At 46.0% G+C, this 15372-nt stretch overlaps 1 protein-coding gene across 1 annotated transcript in view; it reads left to right on the top strand.

Annotated features, from left to right (window-relative positions):
• The window catches only part of LOC138262380 (uncharacterized), a 54287-nt gene that overhangs the window by 4541 nt on the left and 34374 nt on the right, over nt 1-15372 (top strand). Inside the window, exon 3 of the mRNA XM_069212279.1 lies at nt 3487-3593. Coding sequence (XP_069068380.1) covers nt 3487-3593 — 107 coding nt within the window. The remainder of the gene's footprint in view (nt 1-3486; nt 3594-15372) is intronic.

Genomic DNA, 15372 nt, shown 5'->3' with positions numbered 1-15372 from the left:
GGCCCCTGTGACTGAGATTGGCTCTAGGGAGGGGGCCATGCAGCCCCCTCCCCCAAAACATAATAAATAATTAGGCCATGCCCTGGCGGTTGGGTTGCTATAAGGGTTGGCCACAGGCCAGGATCTGCAGCCAACAAAGGCCGTTCGCGGTGGTGGTTGGATTAACGTATAGTAATGAAAATTTGTTTACATTTAAAAAAGTAGAAATTCACTGAAAAAACAAAGGTTACAGGGACATTATAGTTAACTTCTGAATTTACTTGTACAAAACCAGAAAAATTCAGAAGTTATAGTAAAAGTTATTTCAAGTAACTATAACTCGCACCCTAGGGTAACTATGACTTGTGCCCACACTATGTACTGCTAATTACCTCAGACATTACAGCACTCTTGACAACTTCTCTAATGTTATTAAAAATATAAATGAAGCATTAGCAGTAAAAAAAAAACATTTGCGCATGGTGGAGGCACGAGTTATAGTTACTTGAAATAGCTCTAACTCTAACTGCTGGATTTCTCTGGTTTTGTATGAGTAAATCTAGAACCTAACTGTAATGTCCCCTTAATCTTTTTTCAGTGAATATGTATATATATATATATATATATATATATATATATATATATATATATATATATATATTTAGATAGATAGATAGATAGATAGATAGATAGATAGATAGATAGATAGATAGAAAGATGGATAGATAGATAGATAGATATAGTGGGCCATCTTTACATTCAATGGACATACACTACTGTTGGTTATTGTAAGACTTGACATCCTTGGAGTGTTATTCCCTCAGACTTTTGGCCTTCACTCCCCTATTTTCTGAACTCATTTTGTTGGCATTAGGACTTTAGCCTGCTAACCAGTGGTACTGTACTTGTTCTCTCTCCCTTAAATATGATAAATTTGGCCTACAGCTAATTGGTAAATTTATTTTACTTATAGGACCCTAATAAATGCTAATACATGTGCCAAGGGACTGTAGATTAAATGCTACTAGTGGGCTGCCTCTGTGAGCTTCAAAGGGTAGCCTCAGGGCTTGCCCATCCCCATCTGACTTCTAAGGGCTCCCTTTCCTGTCACCGGCAAATGCAGCTCACATCTAGGTCTACCTGCTTTTTGTTTCCCTAGACAGTTTGGAGCCAAACATAGAAAAGGGGAAGATTCCACAAAGGGGGTATTACTGACCCACAGGCTGGCACTAGGGATAAAGGAGACATTTTAGACCCTCTCATTCAAACACATCTGAACCTCTGGAGAATTCAGAAGAAGGACAGCCCTGCAGTCTGAAGAGAGAAGACTGGACCCACTTGCCTTGAACCCAGATTCATCAGAAGTCATTTCAAGGGTCAGTTGGTTGACCTCTTGTTTGAGCTACAGGAACACACACGCTTCAGGGGGCCTCCCTGTAGCTGCCCAGTTGACCAGAATCAACTTGACCTGCCTGATTCCTGCTGCTGGCCTTTGCTAGAATGATGGATATTTTTAAGGTAGACAGTTATAGTAATATTATATTGAATTATCAATCAGTAAAATATTCATAATATGGAAATTGGATTTAAATTTAAGATTGTGTAGGGATTGGTGAAAAAGCCAACAATTGTTCCCCACTAAGCAGCGCACAGGCCAGATGCTTTTTCAAGGCTCTATATAATTGTTGGAGAAGGTTATCAACATAAAATTCACAATACTAAAAAGAGGAGACAGACATAATGAAAACGGTAGGAGTTAAATAATATTACATAATGGTAAACCATGGATAGAAAAAAATAAAATAAAAAGAAAACAAACAAGTTTACCATTAGTACATCCTATTCAAAATAATATGCTTTTATAGTCTGTGAGATTTCTCTGCAATCTGTGCCACACAATATTGTGATGCCTATATGTTAAAGGGATGCAGGCCCTAAGACGAGGGGAAAATTAGATTGTTGGTGGGGTGCCTATGTCTGTGTAGATTAGGTAATGGTCAGGTGGGGCAGTGCATAGATAGAAAGTGGCTTTCCACAGCCTATACAGCCTAAAAAAAGCCCCAGGCCTGAGCACTGCTTAAAAGGTAAAAGACATGTTGGCTGGTTCACCAATCCCTAAGGAATCTTACATTGTGCTTAGTAAAATCAAATATCCATATTATAAATAGTTTACTGATTGACAATTCACTATAATATTACTACAACTGTCTGTCTTACAAATATCTACTATCTTACTTTTGTGGGCTGAAGGGATATGCCCCTTCATAGGCGATGACAGTTCTTACTTCAACCAGAGCCATCTAAGGGTAGTGTAGACAGCCTTTTATCCCTCCCTCCTTTCATTTAGAACCCCTGCCGGAGTGAGTCCTGATCTCCAAGAGGTGCCTCTCTGTTCCTGGACCCTGGTCTGGCATCAGAGGGCACCCCTGCCTCATAATTACAAGCCCTGAGTTTTAAGTGAAGATCCAGATGTCTTTGTGCTCTTCGTAACCGCAAATTGACTACTTGACTCACCTGATGACCATCTGTGATGCCCGCTAAAGCAAATCTTCAGCGACAACCTGCTGTTCACATTAGCTGTGCAAACCAATGCCAATACCAGCAGTCCGTGTCTACCTTCAATACGAATTTCCAGCAATGACCGATTTTTTTGTGTCGAACAGTGACCATCCATAGCACAAACGACCTTCTACTACTGTCAACTGCCAAAGCAAAGCTCCTCTACCACTCCCCTTGTAGCATTCGACTCAGAGAAGGTAAACTCTTCAGTGGGACAAACCTGGTCCCAGTGTCAGACCCATACTCCTTCATGGTCACCCTGCACCTGTGACTTTACCCAGTTTAGTGCAATCATATGAACACAAATGGGGCTTTGTGCTTTCTGGTTCTATTTTCATTAGAAGATTAAATACACAGCTTTGGTTCTACTACTTAGAGTTTTGTTGTTTTGGTGTCATTTCATGTATCAACTTGTATTCTATTTTTCTACATTGATATGGGTTTTTCTTGTGTTGTTTTAACTGTTTAAGTGTTGCATGTATACTTGACACCTTTCTTCTCAGTTAAGCCTGAACGCTTTTGTGCCAGGCTACCGCAGCATTAAGCTCAGGATATTTAATAACATTTGTGGTTTTCCCTGACAAGAATTGTTTTTATTATTTGAGTGGGACAACCAATAACCAAATTTCATTCAGACATTCAGTATAAATGTACTTTCAGTCATTTTGTTTTACACACATCTTGATGTGGTATTAGTATTTTCTTAGTTGAAATTTAACTGATCTCCTTTCAAATTATAATTGTTTAGCATTGTTTTTATACGGATCCCTTAGTCAGGGTGGTTTCTTCCAGTTTTTTTAAGCTCTCACCATCAGTTGAAATGTCTTTTCATGGACATCAGTGAACAGGCCTCACAAATCAAACATTTACTAAGAAATAAACATGTGAACCCCACCCTTCACACCATGTGAGATTATCCACTAACATCTTTATTGCTTCTTATTTCAGTGTCACAGGTTTTAACATGGTCCACAACGAGTTACCACTTATCACCATTGCAGATATCTACAACATATACATCAAGAATTATCTGGAGGAGAATGCAGCTGTAACAGGTAACATACACATAAGCTACTAAATGACATGAGAAAATAAAAAAGAGTGACATATGCATTAATCAGAAGTGTCCAAAGAATGGAAGCTAAAACTAGTCTAAGTTTCTTACATGTTGGGCACTGAAAATAAAAACAAATGAGGTAAATTCCACATAAACGTGGGCCTTATTTATCATTTGCCTTGCCAGAAATATTCATGCTCAAGAGTAGACAAGTGTCGACCACATAATCTATTTGCCAGTCTCAGGTTCTCACCCACTGCTTTGTAGAGCCTCCTGTACCATCTCACATTTCTGTTTCACATGGGGATATGCTTTGCAGTTTAGTCTCATCTCCTGCACAGATCACTGACAGAATATCGAAGCCAAAAATATTATGTGGACAGAATATCGTGTCAAAAATATTGAGAACCAAAATATTGAGAAGGTAACTGCAAATAGGTAAATATAGATTTACTAGTCTTAACTCCATATCTACATTCCTTGACTATATAAATATATACATATATATAGGTTTGATGCTATCATCACATGCTGTCAAAATATGTTCCAGGAAGCTGCAGGTAACATAATGGGCTTAGAACCTATTAGGTAAGCGCTTAATGAATTTTTATATTTCCTTCACTTCTTTTAACATATTGAGTTGCAGTTATTGAAGATGCTTTGGTAGACGGGGGTGTGGCTGTGAGAGCTAACATGGCGGACGTGTAATTTTCCAGCTCTGCACCGGCCCACTATAATTATTCTCAATCTGGCGGCAGCGGCGAAGTTCAGAGCCCAGCAGTCCAGCATTCGTTGTAGCGCAACGCTGGTGCTGTTGCCTGTTAGCAGGAAAGGAGCGGAGCCACAGGAGGAGAGGCCGGAGGTTTAGGCCTGTGGGGCGCAAGCGCCTGAGATCTGGAGAGGCAGAGAGTCGGCAGCTGGACCCAGGGAATCGCTCTCCATCTCCCCGCAACACAGTCTCCCCGGCCGGAGGTCCAGTGCACGCGTGAGTCCTGCTGCTGGAGATGGGGCTGAGAGTGATGCGTGCTAACATTGGCATGGCAGAGTCCCAGAGGAGTGGGACGTGGCCACCGCCGGGAGGCCGTCCGGGGCCAGGGGACGCTCCCATACCATTGTTGCCTGCGGGAAGGGAAGGCGTGGCACCACATGGAGGGAGGTAGGCCGTCCGGCCTGCGGGATGGCCGGCGCCTAGGAGCCAGAAGCGTGGGACACTGATGGAGGGGCCCCAGCAAGCATTCTTTGCCCCAACAAGACATGGTCCCTCCTGTCGGGAGACCAGTGTACGGCGAGAGACCTGTGGATGCAGCTGAAGGGAGAGTGCCGAGCACTGGTTCGGTGCGGAGGGGGCTCAGAGAAGTGATACAGGACCCCCGTTGGGAGGCCACTGGTAGGCCATAGGACCTGCGGGCGCTCCGGCAGGAGAGACCAAACCGGCCCCACTGGCCTGACCGGGCACCATAGATGCAAGAGGCAGCGGCAAGGGGGGAAGCCTGACCTGCTGAAGAGCCCGGGAGGCCTCACCTCAAAAAGGAGTACTACGGGGAATACGCAGCTGGGCAGTGCGAGTCCCCTCAGGGTAAAGACAATGCTGGTGGAGGTGCATGGAGAAACAGGAAGGAGTAGATTAGCTCACTTTGCCACACTGTGAAGGGTGGACCTAGGCTGGACCAGCGGACCTAAGCCCAGAGGTAGAATCTACTCTGTTCTGTGAGACAGTGTGGGGGTGGTAACGTTGAGATGCTTTGGATGAAGCGACGACTGGAAGTGACTCACCCTGCAACGAGACATTGGCAAAGTCACGGCCGGATTGGGTTTGCTGCATCTGGACTGTTAGAAATGGGGTCTTTGGTTGGCAGTCAGGTTACCCCCTGTCCAAGCAAGGACCCTCACTCTAGTCAGGGTAAGTCACACACAATCCAAATTATCCTGTGCCCACCCTCTGGTAGCTTGGCACTGAGCAGTCAGGCTTAACTTAGAAGGCAATGTGTAAAGTATTTGTGCAATAAATCATACAATAACCCAATATAGCTCCACAAAAATACACCACACAGTGTTTAGAAAAATATATAATATTTATTTGGATATTTTCAGGTCAAAACGATAAAAGATGCAATAAGAAATTGTAGAGATATCACTGAAAAGTGATATGAAGTGTCTTAAGTCTTTAAAAAGCAAACAAAGGGGGTCATTCTGACCACCGACCACGGGAGCACTGCCAACAGGCTGGCGGTGCTCCCGAGGGCATTCTGACCGCGGCGGTTCAGCCGCGGCCAGAAAGGGTAAACCGGCGGTCTCCCGCCGGTTTACCACTGCCCTTGTGAATCCTCCATGGCTGCGGAGCGCGCTCCGCAGCCATGGGGATTCTGACACCCCCTACCGCCATCTGGAACAGGATGGCGGTAGGGGGTGCCGCGGGGCATGGCATGGGCACTGCAGGGGCCCCCGTAAGAGGGCCCCGCAAAGTATTTCAGTGTCTGCTAAGCAGACACTGAAATACGCGAGGGGTGCAACTGCACCCGTCGCACCCCTGCAACTACGCCGGCTCAATTCTGAGCCGGCGTCCTCGTTGCAGGGGCATTTCCTCTGGGCCGGCGGGCGCTCTTTTGGAGAGCGCCCGCCGGCCCAGAGGAAATGTCTGAATGGCCGCCGCGGTCTTTTGACCGCGGTGCGGTCATTCAGCGGCGGTACCTTGGCGGACGGCCTCCGCCGTTCGCCAAGGTCAAAATGACCCCCAAAGTCTCTTTCAAGCACAAAGTACCTGGTTTGGAGTGAAAAATCTCCACAGAGGGCCGCAGAGGAGGAGAAGTGTGGAAAATGGTGTGTGCGTCGGTTTCGCCACTTCACACACTGACTTGCGTCGTTATTTTTCACGCGGGGAAGACGTTGCGTCGATTTCTGGCACGCGGACAGGTTTCCTCTGTGGGTCGCGGGGTTTTCAGACGCCCCGGGGTCTGTGCGTGGAATTCTATGCTTGTAGTCCGGCTGCGCGTCGTTCTGGTGGGCTGTGCGTGGAATTTTCTCCCTCATGTCAGGCGCTGCGTCGATTTCCTCTCTGGAAGTCGGGCGGCGTTGTCCAGGCGGGCCATGCGTCGAAGTTCCGGTCGCACCGCAGGTGGCGCGTCTATCTTTTCCTCGCAGGGTCGAGCGGTGTCTTTCCGGTCCGCCGTGCGGTGAATTTTTCACCGCGGAGTAAGCTGTGTGTCAAATTTTTCTCCGCACAAGGAGTCCAGTTGCAAGAGAGAAGTCTTTTTGGTCCTGAGACTTCAGGGAACAGGAGGCAAGCTCTATCCAAGCCCTTTGAGAGCACTTCTGCAGCAAGGCAAGAGTTCAGCAAGACAACAGGGCAACAGCAAGGCAGCAGTCCTTTGTAGAAAGCAGTCAGGTGAGTCCTTTAGGCAGCCAGGCAGTTCTTCTTGTCAAGGTGCAGGTTCTGGTTCAGGTTTCTTCTCCAGCAAGTGTCTGAGGGGGTAGGGCAGAGGCCCTGTTTTATACCCAAATGTGCCTTTGAAGTGGGGTAGACTTCAAAGAGTGGCTTAGAAGTGCAGCAGGTCCACTTTCAGTTCAATCCTGTCTGACAGGGTCCCAGTAGGGGGTGTGGCAGTCCTTTGTGTGAGAGCAGGCCCTCGACCCTCCCAGCCCAGGAAGACCCATTCAAAATGCAGATGTATGCAAGTGAGGCTGAGTACCCTGTGTTTGGGGTGTGTCTGAGTGAATGCACAAGGAACTGTCAACTAAACCCAGCCAGACGTGGATTGTAAGGCACAGAAAGATTTAAGTGCAGAGAAATGCTCACTTTCGAAAAGTGGCATTTCTAAAATAGTAATATTAAATCCAACTTCACCAGTCAGTAGGATTGTGTATTACCATTCTGGCCATACGAAATATGACCTTCCTACTCCTCTTAGATCAGCAGCTACCACTTCAACAATGTATGAGGGCAGCCCCAATGTTAGCCTATGAAGGGAGCAGGCCTCAGAGTAGTGTAAAAACGAATTTAGGAGTTTTACACTACCAGGACAGGTAAACTACACAGGTACATGTCCTGCCTTTTACCCACACAGCACCCTGCTCTAGGGGTTACCTAGGGCACACATTAGGGGTGACTTATATGTAGAAAAAGGGGAGTTGTAGGCTTGGCAAGTTCTTTTAAATGCCAAGTCGAAGTGACAGTAAAACTGCACACACAGGCCTTGCAATGGCAGGCCAGAGACAAGGTTAAGGTGCTACTTAAGTGGGTGGCACAACCAGTGCTGCAGGCCCACTAGTAGCATTTAATCTACAGGCCCTAGGCACATGTAGTGCACTCTACTAGGGACTTACAAGTAAATCAAATAGTCCAATTGGGTGTGATCCAAGGTTACCATGTTTAAAGGGAGAGAGCATAAGCACTTTAGCACTGGTTAGCAGTGGTAAAGTGCGCAGAGTCTAAAAGCCAGCAAAAACAGTGTCCAAAAAATGGAGGGAGGCAGGCAAAAATTTAGGGGTGACCACCCTAAGGCTGTCAGGTCTAACATGGACCATCAGAAACTGTCAGACAAAATGCTTGATGTGGAGTCTACAGTCACGAACCCCCAACCCTCACACCAATCACTGAAACTTCAAGTATCCCATTTAGCAGACAGAGTGGAACGCCTGGAATGTAGGGCGGAAGATGCGGAGGTACGCAGTCGTCATAACAACGTCCACATTGTCGGGGTGCTGGAAGGAGTGGAGGGGAGAAACATGGCCGAATAACTGGAACCATGGCTGCGTGTTCTTATGGATGAAAATAGCCTCACTCCCTTCTTTTCCCTGGAGAGGGCACACCGTATCCCGGCTCGGAGACCACCGCCTGGTAGGCCGCCTCAGCCCGTTGTGGCCAAACTTTTTCATTACTGTGATCGAGACTTGCTGTTGCAAAGGGCCTGCGCAGTTGGATCTTTCAAAGTGTAAGAAGGACAGGTAAGTCTGTTTCCAGACTTTACAGCAGCTGTTCAAGCCAGGAGGGCCACCTTTACGGCAGTGAAGAGGGTGCTCAGAGAGGAATGGATAACATATGCACTCCTCTTTCCGTCCCGGCTGAAACTCATGGTGGATGGGACTGCGCACTTCTGCCAGGACCCCAAAGAAGCATGGGTGTGGCTGGAACACTACAAATCGAGCACGCTTGGGTCCCAAAAGGAGGTGGCTATGACAGCCCAGCTCTGAAAGAGGAGGAGATCCCGGAGCCAGGCCCACCAACCCCGCCTCACCAAGCCTTCGCCAACCCAGTTGGAGGAGGAAAAGTAGCTAGCGCTCCGAGCCGCTGCCTCTTTAACAGAGCCTGAACATTCGGATAGGGTAGGATCCGGAAAAGATCAGAATCATGATTCGGAAACCCGCCTGTCAGCCTCCGACTCACGAACGAGCACGCCAAAAGATCTCCGACACGTGACACCCCAATCTTCTGAAGACATCATTTAAATGGGCTTCACTAAACTGCTTGAAGCTGCCGCTGATTCCATAGGCTGTTTGTGGTTATAGGATAGTGGGCCGGACTAAGTGAAGATGTCCCCACTATTGCCTCGCCCCCCCCATTTCTGCCTCTTCATCTTTGTAAAGGCGGTATTGTATGATACTCATTATGGCTATTGTGTTCTGTTTGGGCGGCCAGCCATTGCTGGAGTGTCCTTGGGAGGAGAGTTGGGGTTTTGCTTAATTGTTCTGTCCTCAGTGATCTCTGGTGGGACTGTGCCTATTGATTTGCAGAACATGGCAGAGGTGGTTGGGCTGCTGGGGGTTCTGACTCCCGCTGGTGACCGAGTAATGTTACATGATGCCTGTACAGTTGTCTGCACTTAATGTGCTTGCCTGGAATGTGCAAGGGCTAGGATCAATGACCAAATGACATAAAATTCTGTCATATTTGGTATATATCGCAATGCTGCAAGAGATGCACCTCACACAAACAGAGGAGAGGGCAATTGTTCAGGACTACCTACTCTGCATACGTCCGGGGTACACTGATCTAGATTAGGGCGGGGGTGCCTTTGGAAGCAACGAAGGTGGTGGTGGATGATGAGGGGCTGTTTGTCCTTGTGGAAGGGTGCCTCCAAGGTAGACCCATCATGTTGGGGTCGGTATACGCCCCTAATCATGGCCAGGTGGCCTATCTCCGCACACGTGGCTGACTTCCCAGGGGGGCTTACCTTATTGGGGGTGGCGTTAGTGGGGTCCTAGACACAGACCTCGACCGCTCTTCCCCGCCGGTGCAGGATGCTCTCTCAACTAGAATTGCTGCAGGGCTGGCCGCCTGGCTGTCTAGCTGGGCCTTGGTGGATGTGTGGCGAGCACAACACCCATTACACCGGGATTACTCGTATAATTCTCATATTCACCAGGTACATACTAGAATAGATAAATTTGTATGTAGTGGGTCAATCTGTGGGCAGATAAGACACTCAGAGTATCTCGGCCGTACATTCTCGGACCACAGTCTGCTTCTGATATACATGCAAGTGGTAGAGCCCCGACCCCTTATCCCAACATGGTGCCTACTGCCGACGGCGCTGGAAGATTCCAATTTTAGAGAAGCGCTATTCGCGATAGTGGCGAAGTACTGTTTCGGTAATGAGGGCTCGGCATCACAGAGGGGGATGGAATGGCAGGCCCTCAAGGTTGTGGTATGGGGTCATTGTATGGGTCAGAAGATAGACATTAAGCGAGTGCTGGAGGGAGACCTCTTACGTCTCAAAGATCGACTGCATGCTTTGGACAATGAGCAGGGCTGTGGCCCTGAGGCCACCCTCCGATTATTGGACGTTCTGGAGGAATACGCAGTAGCCCTTGAGAAATTTAGATGTCATGACCATGCAGGGTATGTGCACAGGGTGCACGAAGAGGAGGGTAGGGCTGGACAGTTGCTGGCCTGGTTGGTTTGCCCTCACACAGCAGGGTCCCCGATTACTGGAATCGCACTGCCTGACGGTTCCTTGGTACATGAACCTCTCAGTATAAATGCAGCCTTTCGTGATTATTACCTAGCCTCAGTCACCAGACACATTAGAGGACCTGTTGGCTGGGATGCAACTAAGGGCCCTCACTGAAGAGACTGCCACCCTTCTGGGTGCAGAGGTGACGGATGGTGAAGTGAAACTGGCAATTAAGGACTTGGCGACTTGTAAGACTCCTGGGATGGGATGGGGCCTTCCCCCAGAGTTTTACAAATTGACAGTAGATATTTTGGCCCCAAGGCTGGTAGCAATGTATGTGGAAGCCTATAAGCGTGGCCTTCTCCCTGCGATGCTGAGGGAAGCTCAAGTGGTCCCCTTCCCTAAGACTACTGATCGATATGCAGGGGTGAAAGACTTCTGACCCCTTTCAATGCTTAATACTGATTTTAACATTCTGAGTAAGGCCCTGGCTACTAGGCTCCTGCCATATATGCAGAACCTGATCCATGATGACCAATACCTACCAGGAACACCTCACAAAATCTCCATAGACTGTACACAGTATTATACGGCTCCTCCCACCCGACTGATTCAAACACAGTAGTAGTGTCGGTAGACCTTGGAAAAGCCTTCGACATGGGGAGATGGGACTACCTAGAAGTAGCGATGCGGTGGTTGGGATTCGGAGAAGCATGGCTTAAATGGTTCCGGCTGTTATACGATTCCCCATCTGCAAGAGTCAGAACTGGGCGGGATGCTCTCTGACGTGTACGACATCCATAAGGGTACCAGGCAGGAGTGTCCGCTCTATCCATTGCTCTTTGCCATGGCTATGGAACAATTGGCGGAATGGTTCAGGAAGGAAGGGCATGGTAGAGGGCTATGTCAAGGAGGAGCGGAAAATATCATATTGTTGTATGCTGAAGATTTGCTGATTTATTTAAGAGATGGGGAGAAGGACTTGCCCTGGGCATTTGAGAAACTGGAAGATTTCGGGACCTACTCAGGGTTACGCCTTAACAGAGGGAAGACGTGTGTTCCTGGTGTCTGCGGGCAGTGCCCCACCCCGCCTGCCCGGCAGATGTTAATTGGTCTCCTACTACATTCTGATATCATGGGATTCATATTCACCACAACATAGTCGACCTTCGGAAGGGCAATCTGGGCACTTCACTTCACTTTACGATCCCTTGGCACTGGGGTAGGTTTTTGGCGCTCCATTAACTTGCCCTTCATGGCACGTATCTCACTGTCCAAGATGATTATGCTCCCACTGCTTCTATATTTCTTTGTTACTCTGCCCATAACTGTTCCGGTACACTGGTTTAGATCATTAGACACCCTCCTCAGAGACCTAATTTGGAATGGTGGGCACTGGCCACTCTCCGCCTATGCCCAGAGGCGAGGGGAGGCTGGGGGTCCCAGACTTCGAGTTCTATTATGTAGCGGCACACCTGCAATGGCTGGCGTGGTGGCTGAATACTCATGGGTTGTCTGAACTGCATTGAGATGGGGCCGGACAGCACACAGACAAACTGATGGCTGGATTATTTTGGCCGAGACTCCTACCCCAGTGAGATGGGGTTCTCATGGGGGCAGCCTACTGGCCTGGCATGGAGCACTTAGGCGCACTAGAACCCAGATGCCCTATGCACCTGAGATCCCATTGGTGGGACTCCCACTTGGTGAACCCCCTCACTGATTTACACAGAGACAGCTGCTTCCCTGGATGGAGGCGGGGTTGGCTACCGTGGGTGACTGTTATGCCCAGGGTGAGTGGTCCTCTTTCGCAGAGCTACTGGACCGGCTGAACCTCCCACTGGGTCAGTTCTTGAAGTACGAGACAGTGACCCGAGCTCTACGAGACTTATACGGGGAGGGAACGGAGGAGCCCACCAAACATGCAGTGATCCAGACAATGTTCCTGATGGATGGAGGATCCCACTTGGTGACATGGCTGTATAAGGCATTGAATGGAATGACGAGTGGGCCACTGCATTCCCTGAAGGCTCGATGGGAGACAGATGTGGGCAGGGATCTGATGGAGTTGAGTGGGGACTGGTAGTTGCATATGCATCCCATGTCTCAAGGAACACACGCCTTAAACTAATTTAGTTCAATTTCATCCACAGGACGTATCTTACCCCACATAGACTTCAGTCCATTTACGGTGGGGAACCCCAGGCTACCCTAGATGCCAGGCCCAGGATGCAGATTTCTGACATATGATTTTGGGGTACCCTACCCTTGGAGTTTTCTGGGCTGAAGTAATTGTGTGCCTTAACCTCACCTTAGATAGGTCCTTGCTTGTGACCCTAGAGGTCTGCTTATTGGGCCTATTGGTCAGGACACCCACTAAAAAAGTAGGGAACAGATGTATAGATCTGGCTCTAGCTTTGGTGCGGCGTAGGATAGCGATAACCTGGAAAACACCTGAAGGACCCCGGCTTATTACATGGGTCCACGAGGTCACACGCTGGGCCAGGGTGGAGGAGAGGACTTTGAGGATAGAGGAATCACAGGGGCTCCGACGCCAACCTATAGCGCATCTCTGGGTGGAATTATATAAGAGTGGGAGACTACTGACCTCCCTGGTGACACCCATACAGAGTCCAGAACTGAGGAGGGCCCGAGGTAAGATCCTAAGATTAAAACTGGGGTGCCCTCCCGGAAGACACTTCTGCTTACATGATAGAACTTATGACTGCCAGCCCAGCGGAAACAGACGAGCAGCAGTTGCTCAGGTATCGCCACAGACTCACTAGAGATTGCACATCATGAGGACATTGTTAACCAGCTTAAAGAGTTATACCTTAGTAACATAAATATTATTTTCCTGTATGGTTTGAAATGGCATAGGTATGCTCTGGATAGCAAGTGGACAAGAGGGCATGATATTAGGCATTTAGGAAACTTGGTAGGGGTTTTATATACTGCTGTAGAACATAAGGGCCAATGTCTATATATATAAATCATATCTGGAAGCAAAGAACTGAGCTCTGTGCATAAGACCAATTATGAAAACAAAAGACCATGTAAGCTCAAGATGACATTGCTGTAACAAAGTTATATATTATCATGACTTCTATCAATACTTAAAATGCCAATAAAAATATATTTTTTAAAAAGATGCTTTGGTAGACATGTATAAAGGTCAACTAGTAATCTAATTGTTAATAGTTTTAGTGAATGTAAAGTTTATAGCACTATAATGATTTGTATTTTAGATATGTTTTAAGAGGCAGAAGGCATCTTATCAAACATTGGAAACACACAGATTAAGCGCCTCTGGTGACTTGCATATCCTCTTTGGTCATTGCTATATAAATGTGTTATTATGTTGCTGGTAGCACTTGATGAGTACTGTATGCTGCAACAAGTACATGCAGCTGCCTTTTGATCTTGTTAATCAAGAAAGTAAGAGCAGAGTTAAGAAGGCATCAGTTGTTTATATGGTGTAGAGAAAACTGTTCCTAATGACAGCTGTGGAATGTAATCCATCCCTTTGCACTACTTGACCTGCACTACTTTATTACTTTTTTTTAATACACGTATTGGTCTTAAATTAACTGCACATCTTAAATAGTATATATATATATATATATATATATATATATATATATATATATATATATATATATATATATATATATATATATATCACCAGGGAGCATATATGTGGAGTTCTATATAGTAAAAGTTTGCTTACCTATAGAAATTTACCTTCACAATATGTTTGTCCTCGAGATTCTAGTTACAATATTTTGTCCTACGATATGTTTGGTTCCGATATTCTGTCTAAACATCCTCCTGCACAGATTCGTACTCCATGTTTATGATGGAACCAAGATTTTAACCTGGTCCAATCAACAATTTGGCCCCAGTCTTTAAAGCCGCCGTTCTGCAGGGACAAACTAAGCACTTCATGTAAACAGTCTGGAATCCCATATAAAAGCAAGATTGCAGTACAACTGGGTTCTTAACCTCGATTTACATCATACCACATCTAGCCAGCAACTAGCAGACATTGAAGCTGAAACTTTTTTTAAAAAGTGTGAGCATAAATTAAGTTCACTATACATATTTTTCGACTTTGCCTGGAAAAGTAGACACCACTTCACTTTGTATATTGTAATATTGCTTCTTTATATATATATATATATATATATCTATATATATATATCTATCTATAAATATATATATATATATATATATATATATATATATATATATATATAGATATATAGATATATATATATGTGTATATATATATATATATAGATATATAGATATATATATCTATATATCTATATATATATATAAATATAGATATAAAGATATATATATATGTATATATATATATATATCTATATATATATATATATATATAGATATATATATATATATGTTGGAAAATGGGTCATTGGTAAGGGCAGGTAAGTACCTACACTTAGCAATGGGCCACTAACCTCCACTTAGGTCCAGTTAGGTCTCAGTAAATTAAACCCAGCTCAACCCTTGGTAGCTTGGCAACGAGCAACAAGGCTTAACTTGGGAGACAAAGCGTAAAACATTCAAATATCACAAAACAGTAATTAAATAAAACACAGGAAACAGTTTAAAAATCCAAAATCAATTTATAAAAATAGATTATATTTCTATCTTTAAAATGACACTGAAACGCATAAAATCGAATAAGGGGAACCGGAGATATAACTTTTTAAAGAATTAAGGCTTTCTAGCGCATAGAAGCAACTAGCGCTCAAAGGGTTAAAAAAGGTCACACTGGAAAGGAACAAAGTCCAGCGTTCAGGCCACCCACGAGGTAACACTGTTACACTTACTTTCAGAAGTGTTTGATTCAGG

Source organism: Pleurodeles waltl, chromosome 10 (assembly GCF_031143425.1).
Source record: "Pleurodeles waltl isolate 20211129_DDA chromosome 10, aPleWal1.hap1.20221129, whole genome shotgun sequence".
Taxonomy (NCBI): domain Eukaryota; kingdom Metazoa; phylum Chordata; class Amphibia; order Caudata; family Salamandridae; genus Pleurodeles; species Pleurodeles waltl.
The sequence above is the reverse complement of the archived record's forward strand: the minus strand, read 5'-3'. Positions and strand labels throughout refer to the sequence as shown.